This window comes from Dama dama, chromosome X (assembly GCF_033118175.1).
Source record: "Dama dama isolate Ldn47 chromosome X, ASM3311817v1, whole genome shotgun sequence".
NCBI lineage: Eukaryota > Metazoa > Chordata > Mammalia > Artiodactyla > Cervidae > Dama > Dama dama.
Window position 1 is genome coordinate 21,700,425 of NC_083714.1, and position 20,712 is coordinate 21,721,136.

General features: G+C 37.7%; 1 protein-coding gene across 4 annotated transcripts in view; it reads right to left on the reverse strand.

The window, feature by feature from the left end:
* The window catches only part of KLHL13 (kelch like family member 13), a 280,675-nt gene that overhangs the window by 90,898 nt on the left and 169,065 nt on the right, over window positions 1-20,712 (reverse strand). For 3 of the 4 annotated variants that reach the window (XM_061136960.1, XM_061136961.1, XM_061136959.1), the window contains exon 2: window positions 20,260-20,333. The exons of the other annotated variant lie outside the window; for it this stretch is intronic. In XM_061136960.1, the coding sequence (XP_060992943.1) occupies window positions 20,260-20,309 (50 nt within the window). In that variant the 5' untranslated portion in view covers window positions 20,310-20,333. The remainder of the gene's footprint in view (window positions 1-20,259; window positions 20,334-20,712) is intronic. 4 annotated transcript variants of the gene reach the window in all.

Sequence of the window (20,712 nt, forward strand, 5' to 3'; positions counted from 1 at the left end):
AAGATTTACTTCACAGTACAGGAAACTACTTTCAATATCTTAAAATAACATATAATGGAAAATAATTTGAAAAAATATATTTATAACTGAATCACCTTACTGCACACCTGAAACTAACACAATACTGCAAATTAAAATTGTACTATACTTCAAGTTAAAAAAAAAAAGGTTGATGAGGAACAAGATATTTTTAGAGTCTCAAAGTACTCCTACTACCTGCCCAGAAATACCATGAATTAGAAAGGAGAGAAAAAGCAATTTTACCATGGAGAAGCCTGACAGACAGCAGCTTAATCAAGTTAACATCACCAATATGGGACAAATTAAAATCACGTTTTACCTAACAGGATACAATGAGAATACAGTATCATTTCTGTGCAATTCTTGCTGATGAAGGAAGATCCGAATATAATCATGACAAACCATTAGGACTAACTCAAACTGAAGGACATTCTACAAAATAATTGGTCTTCAGTCTTCAAAAGTGCCAAGGCCATGAAAGTCAAGGAAAGACTGAGGAAGTGTTGCATATGAAGGAAACTGAAGTGACATTACAATTAAATGCAATACATGATGGTGAACTGAAACTTTTTGCTATCAAGAATGTTTTGGGGATAATTGGAAATATCTGAATGGGTTTTGCTTAGAATATGGTAATGTATTAATGTCAATTTCCTCATTTTGATGGCTGAATTAAGTTACATGGGAGAATGGTCCCATTTATAGGAATTATACACTCGAGAATTTGGGGTTAATGGGCATCGTGTTATCAAGTTACTCTAAAATGAGTCAAGAAAAAGAAAAGTTCTGTCTACTTGTTTTATCGTTTTTCTATAAATTTGAGATTGTTTCAAAATAAAAAGTATTAGAAATTGGAAAATGCTAATATAAATTTTGGTACATGTATACAATAAAATAGTATTAGGTTGGTGTAAAAGTAGTTGCGGTTTTGCATTGTTGAAATTTGTTGTTTGATATTGGAAAGCGTTAGTCGCTCAGTCGTGTCCAACTCTTTGAGACCTCATGGACTGTAGCCCACCAGGCTCCTCTGTCCGTGGAATTCTCCAGGACAAGAATACTGGAGTGGGTTGCCGTTTCCTTCTCCCGGGGTTCTTCCCGACTCCCAACCCAGGGATCGAACCTGGGTCTCCTGCATTGCAGGCAGATTCTTTACAGTCTGAGCCAGAGTACATTCTTAAATAAATGTGGTAGTGTTATACATCATTTTAATGTGCATTTTTCACTTTATTTTTTTTGCTAATGACTTTTTACTTGCTACTTATTTTATATGCATTTTAGACAATAGAAATGATGTTAGACAAAAAGCAAAGTCAAGCAATTTTTTTTTTTAATTCAAGTTCAAAATGGGTCATAAAGCAGGGGAGACAACTTTCAATATCAACAATGCATACGTCCCAGGAACTGCTAACAAACACATAGTGCAGTGGCAGTTCAAGAAGTTTTGCAAATGAGATGAGAGCCTTGAAGATGAGGAGCATAGTGACCAGTCTTTGGAAGTTGACAATGGCCAGTTGAGAGGATCATCAAAGCTGATCCTCTTACAACTACATGAGAAGCTGACCAAGAACTCAACATTGACCATTCTATGGTCCCTCGGCATTTGAAGCAAATTGGAAAAGCGAAAAAGCTCAATAAGTGAGAGCCTCATGAGCTGACTGCAAATAAAAAAAAAAATCATTATTTTAAAGTGTCATCTTTTCTTATACTATACAACGACAACAAGCCATTTCTTGATCTGATTGTTTTTTTTTCTTGATCTGATTGTGAGGTGTGATGAAAAGTGGATTTTATACAAAAACTGGCAATGACCAGTTCAGTGGTTGGACCAAGAAGCAGCTCCAAAGTACTTCCCAAAGCCAGTTCAATTCAGTTCAGTTGCTCAGTCATGTCTGACTCTTTGTGACCCCATGGACTGCAGCACGCCAGGCTTCCCTGTCCATCACCAACTCCCAGAGCTTGCTCAAACTCATGTCCATTGAGTCGGTGATGCCATCCTACCATCTCATCCTCTGTTGTCCCCTTCTCCTCCTGCCTTCAATCTTTCCCAGCATCAGGGTCTTCTCCAACGAGTCAGTTCTTGGCATCAGGTTGCCAAAGTATTGGAGCTTCAGCTTCAGCATCAGTCCTTCCAAAGAACATTCAGGACTGATTTCCTTTAGGATGGACTGGTTGGATCTCCTTGCAGTCCAAGGGACTCTCAAGAATCTTCTCCAGCACCACAGTTCAGAAGCATCAATTTTTCAGTGCTCAGCCTTCTTTATGGTCCAACTCTCACATCCATACATGACTACTGAAAAACCATAGCTTTGACTATATGGACCTTTGTCCCAAAGCCAACTTGCACCAAAAAAAGGTCATGATTACTGTTTGGTGGTCTGCTGCCATTCTGATCCACTACAGTTTTCTGAATCCCTATGAAACCAATACATCTGAGAAGTAGGCTCAGAGAATTTTGATGAGATGCACCAAAAACTGTAATGCCTGCAGCCAGCACAGGTCAACAGAAAGGGCCCAATTCTTCTCCACAACAATGGCTGACTGCCCATCATACAACCAACACTTCAAAAGTTGAATGAATTGGGCTATGAAGTTCTGCCTCATCCGCCATGTTCACCTGACCTCTCGCCAATTGACTACCACTTCTTCAAGCATCTCAACAGCTTTTTGCAGGGAAAATGCTTTCACAGCAGCAGGAGGCAGAAAATGCTTTCCAAGACCTCATCGAATCCTGAAGTATGGACTTTTATGCTACAGGAATAAACAAACTTATTTCTCATTGACAAAAATGTGTTGATTGTAATGGTTCCTATTTTGATTAATAAAGATGTGACTGAGCCTCTAGTTATAATGATTTACAATTCACTGTCCAAAACTGCAATTACTTTTTTACCACTAACACTTTTCATCAACCTAATACTTACAACGAGGCTGATGAGAACAATTATAAGAGGGAATATTTGAGTGTTTATTATGTTCCAGATAGCATTTTATAAGCATATGACATTGAGAAATGCTGAAGAGTTATAGGGACATAGAAAGATACACTGATATATTACATGAAAAATGCAAATACAAAATAATATCTATTATATTTTATAAAAACAATCATACATACATTTTATATAAATATAGACCAAAATATCAACCAAGTAGTAAAACAACTGAATGATATAAATTTTCTTTTCATGAAAGTACTAAGTTCTAAAAATAATGAGATATATTAATTTTGCAATATGACTTATTTCAAAATGAACCATTTAAAATATTTAATAGTAATGTTAAAATCAAAGTGTTAGTTGCTCAGTCGTGTCTCTTTGTGATCCCATGAACTGTAGCCCTCCAAGCTCCTCTGCCCATGGAATTCTCCTGGCAAGAATACTGGAGTGGGTTGCCATTTCCTTCTCCAGGGGATCTTTCCAACCCAGGGATCAAACCTGGGTCTCCTACCCTGCAGGCAGATTCTTTACCATCTGAGCCACAGGGAAGCCCATATGGGGAAACATTAACACTGCATTATTAGAGAAATACATGACACAAAAATATGTGTAAGGCAGGAGTCTAATTTTGCTTTAAGAAAGAAAGGGAAAAAAATGAGTGAAATATATCTAAATGTTAAAAGAGTAGTTGAATTTAAATAATGAAATTATTTTTTGTTTATACTTTTCTGCATTTTCTCAATTTTATACTATACATAGATCAATTTTATTTTAAAAAAGTTATTTTTTTCATTAGGTGATTATTAAGTAGATGGTTAATGATATGGAAAGTGTTAATGGCATCACTTTGTATAACTGAAAACTGTACACACATGATGATCATGTAAAATATATGCATGGAAAAACAGTTGAAAGGATATATGCCAACACAATAACTGGTTTACCTTAGATAAAGTGGGGTAATGTGAGATTTATTTTCTTTTCTACATTTTTCAAAATTTCTGTAATTTTCATATACATAAATATACATGCATTTCATCTATTATGTGTAAAAATCATCTTAATAAGGTAAGGAAAGTACATGAAGGGCAATGGAATAAGAATTAGGGATAAATGTTTTAGAAAATAATTATTAAAACGGAAAAAGATCCATTATCTTAACACTCTCAAACACACAGCATGGTATTGACAGAATAGACATGGATACTGAGAGTGGTGAACAAGACAATGGCCTAATCCTTAGGACACTGCCTAATCCCCAGTTTGTGAATATGTTACTTGACATGGTAAAATGGACTACAGATGTGATTAAATTGAGGGCTAGGAAACGCGGAGGAAGGTATTACACTGGATTATTCAAGTAGGCTCAATGTAACCATAAGCATTCTTAAAACGGAAGAAGGAAGCAGAAGAGGTCCAAGTGATGAGATCTGAGACCAACTCAACCCACTGTTGCTGGCTTTGAAGATGGAGGAAGAGAGCAAAGTAGTGTAGGCAGCCTCTGGAAGATTAGAAAGGCAAGGAAACAGAATTTCCCTTAAAGACTCCAAAAGGAACGCAGTCCTGTCTATACCTTGACTTTAGCCTCATGACCTCCAGAACTGCAAGATAATAAGTCTGTGTTGTTTTAAGCACTGAGATTGTGGTTATTCGTTACAGCAAGAGGAAACTAATATATAGGGCTATATTGTTGTTTAGTCACTAAGTTGTGTCTGACTCTTTGTGATCCCATGGACTGTAGCCCACACCAGGCTCCTCTGTCCATGGGATTTCCCAGGCAAGAATACTGGAGTGGGTTGGCATTTTCTTCCCCAGGGGATCTTCCTGACCCAGGGGTCGAACCCATATCTCCTGCACTACAGGCAGATTCTTTACCACTGAGCCGCCAGGAAAGCCCATGTGGGGCTATAGACAGCTGTAAAGAAATTGATGATTTTAGCAATCTGTTTTAGAGAAAACAAAATGACTGAGGCAGGGGAATGAGCTGAAATTGAACTAACAATGTTTTTAACAGCAAGAGTTGTGCCTGGATGTGGATATGTCATTAAGTATATGCTTATGTCCAACTAATATGCTAGAATAGCACTCAGTAATGTTCAGGACACAGACGGGGTTAAGATTCCATCTAGTAATATTTTTATCTACCTCCCTGCTTGCCTCTGATTATTAGATGAAGACTTATTTCCTTATTATAATTGATGTAACTGTTAATTCCCTTATTAACTACTTGAACTATTTAGCCAAAAGTATTTTATACATGTAATTATGGACTACATACCAAATTAACTATAAATATAAAATTTATGTACCAAACAATACTGAAAATCTGACAAAAAACATTTTATTATAGAAACTACTTTTTTTTTTTTGCTTTAAATATGCAAAGTATAAGTATCTGAAATAAAAATGATACTTTACGTCAGAAAACCTGGGTATTGATGTCCTGGATCTTTCCCTTGCTATGTGAACTTGGAAAAGGTCTCTCATCTTTGCAAATCACATTCCTTGCCTTTTTACATTTAAGAGGGTTGAACAACATCTCTATAATCTTTTTCTATCTTTAAAGAAATGCAGTCTCTTTTTTTGTGGAGCCACAACTATTCTTAGAAAAACAAGTAGTCTTAACTCTGTTCTCAACTCCTTTCAAAAATCAACTTGAATTGCTGTAGGGTTGGCCTTCCAGGGAGAAGAAAGTAATTCAAGCATATCATCTCATTAATTTTCAAGACAGGAGAAAGAAAGTATTTCTGTTTGGGAAAAAAAAAGAGAGAAAGAAAAAGAAATGGGTAGCATGCTAAATAAATTGCCACTGTTGGCAGAGGCAGGACTAGAAAACATCCTGGTTTTTCAAACTCAGGATTGCATTCTGCCTTTTCAGCGGAAGGGTCTCTCAGGTAAATGAACTGTCCTTAAAGGGAATGGATAGGAGTATGGGATTAAGAGCTAATAGTTATGTACTTTGCCCTACATGTCACATGGTCAAAGAATAAATGTAACATGAAGAGGCAGACTCTAGGGTCCAGAGATCAAATAGCTCTTCTCTCCCTAGAGGCCTTACTGGTTTTAGCCCTGCCTCAGGGAACCTAGAGAGAAGAGTATGTTCTAAGTGGCCTCCCACTGACTCAAACAGCCACCCAAACTTGAGAAGACAAAATTGGGAGCTAAGCCAAGCCTGAGGGACCTGCCAACTCTGGACAATGGCTGATCTCAGACAAGTTCAGACGAAGTTACATAATACTATTTTCAATAATGTGCCAGGAAAAATAAATGACACTGTCTATATCTATGCACAGCTCCTGTCGAAAACAACAAGTTTAATTCAAATTAACTCTGCTGTCTCTGTTATTTTGTTTCCTGGAAAACAGATTGCTAAAATCACCAGAGAATTTTTTTTTCTAGCTATTGGGAGCTCGTATTTGTGTCAGCTATGTCATGCTGTGCTGATAAAGGAAAATGTCTCCACCTTCAGAAGAATTTACTTCATAATATACCCAGGGAGGGAGAAGGACATGTTCCTTTTCCCTCAATGGCAGATTAAGGCCTTGGACTCTAAGAGGAGACCCAAAATAGGGCTGCCTGAGGGTCACAAAGCTTGAAACTGCCATAGCTAAAACCCAAAGGCAGGCACAGAAACTATAATCCAAAGTAAGAGTAGAGCTTCCTTCCAGGAAAAAGGAAAGGTATGACTCTTTTTCTGTTCATTTTAATTTAAAATAAAGCAATGGTTGGGCAGGGGGATCTTCCCTGGTGGCTCAGTGGTAAAGACTCCATCTGCCAATGCAGGAGATATGGTTTGATCCTTTATCTGGGAAGATCCCACATGCCGAGGAGCAACTAAGCCCATGCTCCACAAGCACCGAGCCTGTGCTCTAGAGCCTGGGAGCCACAACTATTGGGCCCATGCACGCTAGAGCTCCTGCAACTTCTCTGCAACTAGAGAAACCACTGCAATGAGAAGCCTGTGCAACCAGAGTAGTCCCCACTCACCACAACTAGAGAAAAGCCAATGCAGCAATGAAGACCCAGCACAGCCAAAATAAAGAAATAAATAAAATTATTTATAAAGCTAAAACAAAGCAATGATAGAAAAGCATTAGGAGATAGGAAGTCAACATGTCACATGACAGTGATGACCAGAAGATAAAGGAAAGCTTTGTTGCCTGACTGTATATTTTCAAAGCATCCACATCATGTAAGGCTCTGAACTATTTCATGGGTCCCGCATAACCCATGACCCAATTGTGATTCAGGAGGCTTTGGAAATTTTATATAATCTTTCAACACTCTCCACGCAACTGCATTTGTTGGGAAGATGAAAGGGGGGAAAAACTGAAAGACAGGAAATGGAGAGAAGTGAAAACTTTTTAAAGAAAAGCTTACTTTTGTCAACTTCCAGGTTCCCAATTCATTTATAGCACTTAACCTATTAATTAATATATACGCACTTTCAAAATACAGCAGAAATGCCTTGACCTTGGGATTTCCCTGGTGGTCCAGGGGCTAAGACTCCACACTCCCAATGCAGGGGGCCCAGGTTCAATTCCCAATCAGGGAACTAGATCTCACACGCCGCAATTAAAGATCCCACCCTATCACCACCATTGAAATGAGTTGTTACTACTATGGGAGTCATAAGAAAAGAAGACCTCATTCTGTTTGGAAGAGGAATGGAGTTGATGTTACTGAAGATATTACGGAGGAGTTAAGACCTTTGCTGGGTCTTGAAGGATAAACGGGAGTTGGTTAGGCCAACAACCAGGGAGAAGGCATACCAGAAAGAAGGATGGAAATACGAGGTAACATGTCACCTCCCAATGTTGAGGGAAGCTGCAATATGTGCTGTGGGCAGGAGATGAGGCTGGGGAGGCAGACAGGAGCTGCATGACAGGCCTTGCCACACTGTAAGGCAGTGAAGAAATCTAAACAAGGAGATGATATGAACACACATATTCACATTCTAGAAGGATCATTACAGCTGCCCCTGTACCTCTCTTGTGCCCATGCCAAGTCAGAAATTACAACTATTGGAATATACTGGGAAGCCTGTGTGCCAGACTCTGGATACATTCATTTCTTATTACTGCTGTGACAAATGACTACAATCTTAACAGCTTTAAACAACACAAATTGACTCTCATAGTTTTGGAGGTCAGAAGTCTAAAATCAAGGTATTGGCGAGGCTAGGGAGGAGAATGTGTCTGTTTTTTCCAGCTTCTAGAGGGCACCTGCATTCTATGGCTCATGATACCTTCCTCCATCTTCAAAAAACATGGCTCCAAACTCTACTTCCTTGATTACATCTCCTTTTCCTGACTCTGAATCCACTTGCATCCCTTTTATGAGGACCCTTGTGATTACAGTGGGCTCTCCTAGATAATCCAAGATAACTTCCCCATCTCGAGATCCTTAGCTGAGCCATATATGCAAAGTCCATTTTTGCCACATACAATCAGTCCAGGTTCTGCAGATTAACATGTAGACATCTTTGGAGGGCCACTAGTAAGTCTACCACAGGGAGTATTTGCCAGATTTCTTCACCATAAAGGTACTATGTTTTCCTTTCCACTCTCTTTCCTTTGGAGAGTAAATCATTAAGTCCACACTCAAGAAGGGAGACAGATGAAATTCTATCTGCTGGCTGCTACTGCTAAGTCGCTTCAGTCATGTCCGACTCTGTGCGACCCCATAGACGGCAGCCCACCAGGCTCCCCTGTCCCTGGGATTCTCCAGGCAAGAACACCGGAGTGGGTTGCCATTTCCTTCTCCAATGCGTGAAAGTGAAAAGTGAAAGTGAAGTTGCTCAGTCCTGTCTGACTCGTAGCGACCCCATGGACTGCAGCCTACCAGGCTCCTCCGTCCATGGGATTCTCCAGGCAAGAGTACTGGAGTGGGGTGCCATTGCCTTCTCCCTATCTGCTGGAGGGGGAAATATATATTGAGTTGGCCAAAAAGTCTGTTTGGGTTTTTCTGTAACATCTTATGGACCCAAACGGACTTTTTGGCCAACTCAATACACACAAACACATACACTCATAACATATATATAATTTGGAATTGTCCTTCAAGGAAGAACTGTCTTTCCTCCCTCATTTATTTATTTCATTTATTTCTATCTGGGTAAAACTCTGAGGAAGGGGTTGGATTAGTACCCAAGAGCACATAGAGGGGCAATGGTTAATTCATTATTATTAATACCTACTGTACAACTAAAATGTACAAGACATGGTGGTAGGTGACAAAATTAATCAACAAGACAGACAATATCCCTGCCCTCCTACAGCTTCTATTTTAGCAAAAGCAAATAGATAATAAACAAAGAAGGAAAATATCTAATAGTGATAGTGATGAGTCATGCAGAGAATGGAACTAGGTGAGTGTGACACTAAACAAGTGGCCTCTTCAGAGTGGGTGGTCAAAGAAAAGCTTTAAGTGGATATTTCAGTGGAGACCTGAAAAGAAGAAGAACCAGCCACACAAAGACCATGAGGAGGAATGTTCCAGACAAAGGGAACAGCCATTACAAACGCCATTCAAAGAATCTTTCTTCCTCTGAGAATAAACAAATAGAAAAACAATTAGCATGAGGGTAATGAAAATGTATTGAAAAGCAAGGAAAAGGAGATTTGTCATCATAAAGGCACAGAGAAAGAGCAGAACTCTGCAAATGTTTTCATACAGGAGTCAGAAAACAATGCTGAAAGCTTTTGGCACTTTCAAGAGAACAAGAAAACATTCAGGAGAACAAGAATCAATAAAGCAGGAAGAGGAAGCCAAATAAGATAACATGATCCGATGAGGAAAGCAATAAATTATACTGGCCAACTACCAGGAAACTAAACCAGAGTAACAACAAAAATGTATATCAGAGAAAGTAAAGAGAGAGTCTGATACAGTTTAAAATAAATTCATTAAGTAATGGAAAAAAGATAACAAATATTAAAGTGAGGAGAGAAAATATGATAGATATGGCAGACACTAAAACAAGTAATACCCCCAAAGTGGATCCAACCTAAATATTTAGTGTTAAGAAATCATTTGTACCATGAAAGAGTTTATACTTTGCAGCTATTATAGCTACTACAAATTTTTATTGACATGTGAAAATGTTCATGATACAACTAAGGAAAACAGATGTGATATAAAGTACAATAAAACAGTAAGTTCTTCCATTTATTGAGAATTTACCATGTACCAGAAATGTGACTGACTTACTAAATTTTATTTTATTCTTAGAACAATCCAAAACAATGACACTCTTTTATTTTATAGATGAGGAAACACATTCAGAGAAGTTAAGAAACTTTCCAAAGTTCACACAGCTTGTAAGTAGTAGAGTTTGATTTGAACCTGTATTTGGAAGATTTCAAAGCTTCTCCTCTAAGCACATATACCATATCACGTTCAATAATCACAACCTCAGTTACATTTTAAAATACATCAAAAAACTAGAGTGAAAATGCATGAAGGGGGTTTAAGAGAGTTACTTATGGTGATTATTTTCTCTGCATACATGTATATAATTTGCTATTTTAAGTGTTCCATAATAAATATGAATTATTTGTAAAGTCAAAACAAATGAACAACTAGTAGAGAGAGGAATACAGAACTTTTTAGTTGAGGACTCATGAAAAAGATTTAAATGTTAAACAGAAATGTTAAGGTCTTCACATACAGTTTGGAATTGAAATAATGGCTGTAGATGAGATGGCCCAGAAAGACTGTGTAGACTATGCATAGAATCATGAACAGGAATATTCAAGACATAGAGAGAGGAATCAGGGTAGTAATTCCTCTCCCCAGAAACAGAGACACTTCCTATGGCCTAGAAAATTCTCTAGAAAGATCAAACAGGCAAACATTACTAACAATTCCATGCCCTTTGTATAAAGATATGTAACTCTTCGGTGAAAGGAAAAAATATGCTGATAAACACGCATATACTGCAATATATTACAACAATAATAGGTAGCCCAAGATCTATAGAATTTCTGAGCCAAAATAAAAGTCCATACTATAAAATGTAACTGGCCTCAGAAATTTGTGCATTACCCTCATATTATAATGCTTATAGACAACTTCCAGCCAAAGAGTTAACCTTATTATAATCATTGACTCAATTTAGCAAAGGTAAAGCTAGATTCTCATAAATTTTTAATCTTTAGAAAGCACAGAAAATCATATCTTCATAGAAGTTTAAAAAGTTGAATTGTGAAAAGAGTAATAAAAGGATATCTTCAATGAATGACCATTTTCAAGGTTAATCAAAGACGTGTTGTTTATCAACTACTATGTGCTTAGGTTTAAAGATATAATTCCAGACTTTTAAAACTAAAAGGAAGGTCAGGATCTTCCAATCCTTAAATGTTACAGATGAGACCAGTGCTTGATAAACAGTAAAGGCTCAATATTTTAAACTATCAAATGACCAGATTTAAAGCCCTGTATTCCCTTTACATCATATAGTAAGAAATGATTATAGCTGTTTCTATAGTTTTAAAAACAATTAAGGCTCTATAGAACGCACATACTTTTATATGCTAGCTTTGAGAAGAAAACATAAAATTAACTTTTCTTAATTATGAGTCATATTTTGTTGCAGTAAATTTTCAACATAAAAAAGGAATGATTATACATTAAGCCAGTTTAAAAAGTATGAGCTTATTCCTAGAAATCTGTAATAAATTTCATTAGCCTATTTTACAATTTAATGATTACTGTTTAATATCCAATTATTTAACTCTTAGTAAGAGTTGACTGTGGAAAACAAAACTATCCTAAACAGTTTAAGCAAATAAAATCATAAGCAACAAATAATTGTTGATATATGTTATAATGTCTGTAAATATTTGATGAATGCCTATTATGTACAAAACTCTGCATTATATTCAATGTGATGTAAATAGGTATTAGATGCAGGCAGTCACACTCTGAAAGAGCTCTCTTAATGATGCTGTAAGCAAAGACATGCTCAAATTACTTCAATGCAGAACCAAATATGAGAAAATTCATTACAGGGAATAAATGGTTCACAGACAAAAGAGAGAGATCCTCCTGATCATCTGCCTGGAAAATCCCGTGGACAGAGGAGACTGGCGGGCTACAATCCATAGGAGCACAAAGAGTTGGACACGACTAAGGACTACACTTTCTTTCTTTCTTTTGATCATCTGCTTGGATTGATAGGGAAGGCTGATAGACAGGGCATACAATTTGATTAGGGTCTTGGAGAACAGGTAGGATTTCAATAGCTGGAGACAGGAAAGGGCAGTCAGGACCACATTATCAGATAAGCAATTTCAAAAGATCATATTGATTGGAATGTGAAGAATCTAGTTGAATACCAAGTATTGTTAAAGTTACCCCAAATATTTCACAACTTCCTCCCCACTCTTCATCATTTCCTCTGCCACCACCTTTGTACAGACTCTCCTCATTTCTTATTTTTCCTACTAGTAGTCACCTAACTGACAGGGAACCATGTATCATCATTCACTGCCATATCCCTAACACCTTGCACAGTAAGTGGTGCATAATATTTGTTAAAGGGATGAAAATCCGATCATACAGTGTCTGGCACTCTTTTTCCTGTGTTGCAAATACCAGACAATATTATATGCTCTGTTTTATTTACCAAAGAATACTTTTTAGAAAATTGGAACACTGTCAGAGCTTTCTACATCATTGCAGAAATCCTTACTATAGCTAGGAACCCCAACAGAACACACCACCATACAACACCAACTGGGTGACTCTTACCAAGTGTGCCCTCCCTGACAGTGCCGTAATGTGTACGGTCAATGTGAGGACAAGGCTCACACTGAAATGATGTTTGCAGTAAAGCAAGTCATATATGGCTGACCTCTCTCTATACCAGATAAATCACTGGAATAAAGCTTTTAACATGGTAAAACATATGATGAATGGTAGACTGCAAGACTAAAAACATCTAAGACTAATAAAAGATTAATGCTATTCTGCACTGCAAACCTCCACCCTTAATTCTTTATCTACCTTGTTTATTCATGTTCTGCATTAACTTTCTCATATATAAATATATATTTGGCTTTTGTCTGACCCCACCCCAATCTCCATCAAAATATAAGTTCAATAAGAACAAAGATTCATCATTTTTACTATAGTCATCATCGAGGCTCCCCTGGTGGCCCAGTGGTTGAGAGTCTGCCTTGCAATGCAGAGTACATGGGTTCAATCCCTGGTCCAGGAAGATCCCACATGCTATGGAGCAACTAAGCCTGTGTGTTGCAACTACTGAGCCCACATGTCCTACAGCTTTTGCTCTACAACAAGAGAAATTACTGCAATGGGAAGCCCAAGCATCATAACTAGAGAGTAGCCACTGCTCGTTTTAACTAGAGAAAGTCCGCACACAGCAACGAAGAGCCAGCACAGCCAAAAATAACTAATGAAAACGTTTAGCGCTTAGTAATTACACAATAAATGTTTGCTGAATTATAAGCAGAAAAAATCATTAGAATTTTTTGACCAGTAATTACTACTACACATGCCAGACATTATATTAAACAATGGGAATACATTTCTTCCATACATTTATTATCTTATTGAAAAGTCACTTTGACATTTTATATTTCCTATTAAGTTTGTATTAAATCTATAAAACAATTTGGGAAGAGCTTGTCTCTTCCCAAAATTTAGTCTTTTAATCAAGGACCATACAGTGTCTCTCCATTAAAAAAAAAAAAAAAAAAAACTTCTTATCTCTCAGTTGAATTTTTAAAGTTTCTTCATATAGGTCTTAGAAGCTTTTATTGGGTTTATTACTAAAGGGCTTTCCTAGTGGCTCAGTCGGTAAAGAGTCGGCCTGCAATGCGGGAAAGCTGGGTTTGATCCATGGGTCAGGAAGATCCCCTGGAGAAGGAAATGGCAACCCATTCCAGTAGTCTTACCTGGAGAATTCCATAGACAGAGGAGCCTGGTGGGCTATAGTCCATGGGGTCACAAAGAGTCGGACACGACTGAGTGACTAACGCTGAACAATTTAATTTTATGGCTTTTGTAAATGGAATGTTTTCCCTTATATATTCTATTTATTTATCTATCTATTTTTGGCTGTGCTGGGTCTTCATTGCTTTGCCCAGGCTTTCTCTAGTTGCAGTGAGTGGAGTCAACTCTTCCTTGCAGTGTGCGGGCTTCTCATTGCGGTGGCAGCTCTTATTGTGGAGCACGTGCTCTAGGGCACACAGGCTTCAGAAGTTGCAGCACATAAGCTCAGTACTTGCACCTTCGTGGGCTTTAGCGTGCAGGTTCAGGAGTTGTGGTGCACCGGCTCAATTGCTCCACGGCATGTGGGATCTTCCTGGATAAGGGACTGAATCTGTGTCCCCTGCATGGGCAGGAAGATTCTTATCCACTGCACTACCAGTGAAGTCCCCATTATATATTCTAAATGGCTATGTCTGATACAGATAAAAGGTATTGTTTTGCAATTTTTACCTTATATCCAACTACATTTTAGAACTTATATTAAAATTCTGTGAACAAAGAAGTTGTTTTTAAGTCTTCGCTTTTGTAGGTACATGACCCTATCTTCTAAAACTTGATCATTTTTGTTTCCTCCTTCCAGTGAACTATGCCTCTTTATTGACACTGGCCATAGTTTACAGACACATATTTTAAAATGGTGATAGAGGGCATCTTTGTTATGTTGCTGCTTATCTTACATCTATCATTAAGTGCGATGCTTGTTTGTTGGTTTCAGACAGATAATTATTTTTCTTGTTAAGAGTACCTCTTTCTATCACTCACTAACTCTAAATCTTAAAACAGGCAATGAATTTTCTCAAACACCTTCAGCATTTACTCTATCTTTTATTTCTTATGAAATCTACTGACAGACTGCATCATATGAGTAGCTTTCATGGTATTAAAGAATTCACACTCTGGAATAAAACATTCCTAGTCACAAAGGAACTCTCTTGCTTTTTCTATGATCCAGCAGATGTTGGCAATTTGATCTCTGGTTCCTCTGCCTTTTCTAAAACCAGCTTGAACATCTGGAAGTTCACGGTTCATGTATTGCTGAAGCCTGGCTTGGAGAATTTTGAGCATTACTTTACTAGCGTGTCAGATGAGTGCAACTGTGCGGTAGTTTGAGCATTCTTTGGGATTGCCTTTCTTAGGGATTGGAATGAAAACTGACCTTTTCCAGTCCTGTGGCCACTGCTGAGTTCTCCAAATTTGCTGCCATATTGAGTGCAGCACTTTCACAGCATCATCTTTCAGGATTTGAAGTAGCTCAACTGGAATTCCATCACCTCCACTACCTCTGTTCGTAGTGATACTTTCTAAGGCCCACTTGACTTCACATTCCAGGATGTCAGGCTCTAGGTGAGTGATCACACCATCGTGATCAACTGGGTCATGAAGATCTTTTTTGTACAGTTCTTCTGTGTATTCTTGCCACCTCTTCTTAATATCTTCTGCTTCTGTTAGGTCCATACCATTTCTGTCCTTTATCAAGCCCATCTTTGCATAAAATGTTCCCTTGCTATCTCTAATTTTCTTGAAGAGATCTCTAGTCTTTCCCATTCTGTTGTTTTCCTCTATTTCTTTGCATTGATCACTGAGGAAGGCTTTTTTATCTATCCTTGCTACTCTTTGGAACTCTGCATTCAGATGGGAATATCTTTCCTTTTCTCCTTTTCTTTTTGCTTCTCTTCTTTTCACAGCTATTTGTAAGGCCTCCTCAGACAGCCATTTTGCTTTTTTGCATTTCTTTTTCTTGGGGATGGTCTTAATCCCTGTCTCCTGTACAATGTCACGAACCTCCGTCCATAGTTCATCAGGCACTCTATCAGATCTACTCCCTTAAATCTATTTCTCACTTCCACTGTATAATCATAAGGGATTTGATTTAGGTCATACCTGAATGGTCTAGTGGTTTTCCCTACTTTCTTCAATTTAAGTCTGAATTGGGCAATAAGGAGTTCATGATCTGAGCCATAGTCAGCTCCCAGTCTTGTTTATCTGCTGGATCACAGAAAAAGCAAGAGAGTTCCAGGAAAACATCTATTTCTGCTTTATTGACTATGTCAAAGCCTTTGACTGTGTGGATCACAACAAACTGTGGAAAATTCTGAAAGAGATGGAAATACCAGACCATCTGACCTGCCTGTTGAGAAACCTGTATGCAGGTCAGGAAGCAACAGTTAGAACTGGACATGGAACAACAGACTGGTTCCAAATAGGAAAAGGAGTACATCAAGGCTGTATATTGTCACCCTGCTTATTTAACTTATATGAAGAGTACATCATGAGAAACGCTGGGTTGGGAGAAGCACAAGCTGGAATCAAGATTGCCGGGAGAAATATCAATAACCTCAGATATGCAGATGACACCACCCTTATGGCAGAAACTTAAGAGGAACTAAAAAGCCTCTTGATGAAAGTGAAGGAGGAGAGTAAAAAAGTTGGCTTAAAGCTCAACATTCAGAAAACTAAGATCATGGCATTCAGTCCCATCACTTCATGGCAAATAGATGGGGAAACAGTGGAAACAGTTGCAGACTTTATTTTTCTGGGCTCCAAAATCACTGCAGATGGTGACTGCAGCCATGAAATTAAAAGACGCTTACTTCTTGGAAGCAAAGTTATGACCAATCTGGATAGCATATTAAAAAGCAGAGACATTACTTTGCCAACAAAGGTCCATCTAGTCAAGGCTACGGTTTTTCCAGTAGTCATGTATAGATGTGAGAGTTGGACAGTGAAGAAAGCTGAGCGCCGAAGAATTGATGCTTTTGAACTGTGGTGTTGGAGAAGACTCTTGAGAGTCCCTTGGACTGCAAGGAGATCCAACCAGTCCATCCTAAAGGAGATCAGTCCTGGGTGTTCATTGGGAGGACTGATGTTGAAGCTGAAACTCCAATACTTTGACCACTTCATGTGAAAAGTTGACTCATTGGAAAAGACCCTGATTCTGGGAGGGATTGGGGGCAGGAGGAGAAGGGGACGACAGAGGATGAGATGGCTGGATGGCATCACCAACTCGATGGACATGGGTTTGGGTAGACTCCAGGAGCTGGTGATGGACAGGGAGGCCTGGTATGCTGCGATTCATGAGGTCACAAAGAGTCGGACACAACTGAGTGACTGAACTGAACTGAGTCACAAAGGGTTAATATTTCTCATACATTCCTAAATGTGTCTGGTTTCTTTTTTATTTAGAATATGAAACTGGTCTACAATTTGTGTACACAAACATGTCATAAGTTCATTTATTTAAGTTTCTGGTCAAGAATGCACTTACAATGCAGGGGCTAAAACATCAGGGAGAAAGCCTGAAATTTGGGAGGGTAAAAACTTTCAGAAAGATGCAAAAATTACTGAACATAAAGAAAAAATGACAAATTGAACTTCATAAAAATGAAACAAAAATAAAACTGCTCACCAAAAGACACAAACAAGAAATGAGATGGAAGCTACAGATTGGAAGAAAATATTCATAATACATCTATCTAAATATCAAGAAAAAATTTAAAAACTCTTAAAACTCAAAGAGAAAAAAATCAATTTTTAAATGGGCAAAAGATTTGGATACTTCTAAAAGATAGACAAATAGCTAACAAACATACAAAAACAAACTCACATCATTCCACATGAGGAAAATGCAAAGTGAACACCACAGTGGGAAACAACTATACACCCAAGAGAATAACTAAAATTAAACACCAAGAGTTTGTAAAGATTCTCACTTTTTATTGGTCTGAGAAGAAACTGGTATAACTTCTTTAAAGGTGTTTGGCAGTTTCTAATAATGTCAAATAAATTAAATAAATATATATACACATATGACCCACCAATTCTATTTCTAGGTATATAGCCAAAGGAAATGAGTATATATGGCCACAAAAAGATTTGCTAAAAATGTTAACAACAGCTTAATTCATAATAGCCAAATAATGAGTATAACTTAAATGACTCTCAACAAGAAATGGACAAATTGTGGTATATTTAAACAAGGGACTACTACAGAGCAATAAAAAGAAGGAATTATTGATACCTGCAATAATGATGGATTTCAAAAATATTATTTTGAACAACAGAAGCCATACACAAAATAATACACAGTGTTAGACTACATTTTCATGAAGTTCAAGAACAAGTAACATGAACCCAAGATACACAAGTCTGTAGGAGGGGAGGAGACACGAATTGGAGAGGGGAACAAGGGAGTTCTCTGAAACGATGGAACTGTTTTATATCTTGACCTCGGTTGTGGTTACCTGGATGCTTACATGTATAAAAATAAATACAGATGTATATTTAAATGTATACAATATATTTAATATATTTAAATGTTTATATATAATATATTTAAATGTATTTAATATATTTATATGTTTGTGCAATGTATTTATGTGTTTGTGTATTTTACGATATGTAATTATATCTCGATAATAATAATGGAAACAAATTCAATTGTGCTATAACTACCTCAGTTATCAACTTGAGCTTAGGAAATACTGCCCTCCTACTAGTTCCTCTTCCAAATGTGTGATACAGACCCCCGGCTTAAGCAGCACATGAACTCTGCAGTCTCAATTCCCCACTAGAAATCTACCCCTGCAACCTACTCTTCTCTTCTATGTGGCCATGCAATATTCCTGCAATGACTTCCTTGTGTCCAGTATCTCTGAATAAGTCTACCTTACAGCCCCTTGCCCACATTCCAACAAGCATGTACTCTTCATATGATGTTCCTCTGATGGGAATACTATGCAAAACTCCTAACATGGTATCTTTCAAATAACAATTACTTTATATATGTCTCCTTCATACGTCAACCTTTCCCCTCCTTCCATAGTCTTTTAATGAGTGAGTGAGTGAGTGAAGTCGCTCAGTCGTGTCCGTGACCCCATGGACTGTAGACTACCAGGCTTCTCTGTCCATGGGATTCTCCAGGCAAGAATACTGGAGTGGGTTGCCATTTCCTTCTCCAGGAGAACTTCCCAACCCAGGGATCAAACCCAGGTCTCCTGCATTGCAGGCAGACGCTTTACCCTCTGAGCCACCAGGGAAGCTATTTTTAAAGTACCTCAGAACTGAGTAACAAAAATATTGTATTTTTGAAACAGTTAAAATCCTACATTTGTATTTCAATACAAGCACTCTTATACTTTGAATTATTTGCCAAGCTCCTGCTCTCCACACACACACACACACACACACACAGTAGACATTTATTTAATTCTCAAAATTACTTTGAGATATAGGTATTATTATTACACTCAATTCATAGATGAGGAAGTTAAGGTACAGAGCAACTAAAAAACGTAACCAAGGCTACACGAGTAACTGTCAGAACCATGATATAGACAACTTCAGCGTATCACTTCAAAAATTTCACCAGAGCTGTACAATTAAAATACTGAGAATAAGAGATACTCTTTCACACCTACAAAGTAAAGGTCATATTTATTTCTTTCTTTATTTCTTTTTTTGCCATATTTCTTTAAACCACAAGTTTAAAATCCTAAATTGACAGAAGCAGCTCTGAATTTCTCATAAGTCCCTGAAAAAGTTTTAACTGGAATTTCAAATAACAGCAATGTACACACAATCACAGGCAATACTATTTTTAAAAAATACTTTGTTGAGACATCTGTTTGTAAGCAATGGATACCAGTGTTTATTCACTTGTATACTTTAAAACAAAAAATTCATATCAACAGCTCTACTGACTGAATTCCATTCTCCAGGCCATAATACTGGAGTGGGTTGCCACGCCCTCCTCCAGGGGATCTTCCCAACCCAGGGATCGAACTCAGGTCTCCCACATTGCAGGAGGATTCTTTACCATCTGAGTCACCAGGGAAGGCCAGGAATACTGGAGTGGGTAGCCTATCCCTTCCCCAGTGAACCTTCCCGACTCGGGAATAGAACCAGGGTCTCCTGCATTGCAGGAGAATTCTTTACCAGCTGAGCTACCAGGGAAGCCCTATTTATTCATCGATATGCTTTAAAACCAAAAATTCACATCAATAGCTCCACTGACTGAATTCCAGGTGTTCACAATGTCCACCAATTTTGATTTCTAGTTATATTTTCTATTTTTTCATTAGCTCAGAATACAGTCATTAACATTCTCTTCATTCCGTTTCTTTGTCACTCAGGCATTCTTCTATTTACTCATATAGCAAATATTTTAATTTTATAACAGGTATTCAACAAATATTTACTGAGTACCGACTTATGTTAGGTAAATAAATAAATGGAAGAGACATTATATAACTTATAAGGTAAACTGCTTCCATAAATATACCGGTTACGAAGTATTGCAGCAATTGATTCCCCTCTATGCAGATGATCCATCACCTCTAAAAGTTGGATAATGACCTGTGCAGGAGGAAAAGAAGTCAATATTTACTATGAAAATCAATACTTGAATTTTCACATTATGCTACCTTTGTAATATTTTACATACTTTGTGATAGGCAAAATGTATATCTATGTACCTAGTGTCCATATTACAGCTTATGAAAATTAAGAAACTGAATCTGCAATAGTCAAAATACCTACAAAATTCGGTACGGAATCATTAAAAGAGTACTGGGTAATTTCATTTGAAATCATTAGCCAACAATTAACTATAGAAAAACCGCCATGTAAATAGGAAGTTGGATTAAATGCGAGTCAGAAGACCTGGGGGAGTCTGTGTGACGCTGGGTGAGACACAGAATCTAGAAGCAAAGAGCTGAGGCAAATATTTGATAAG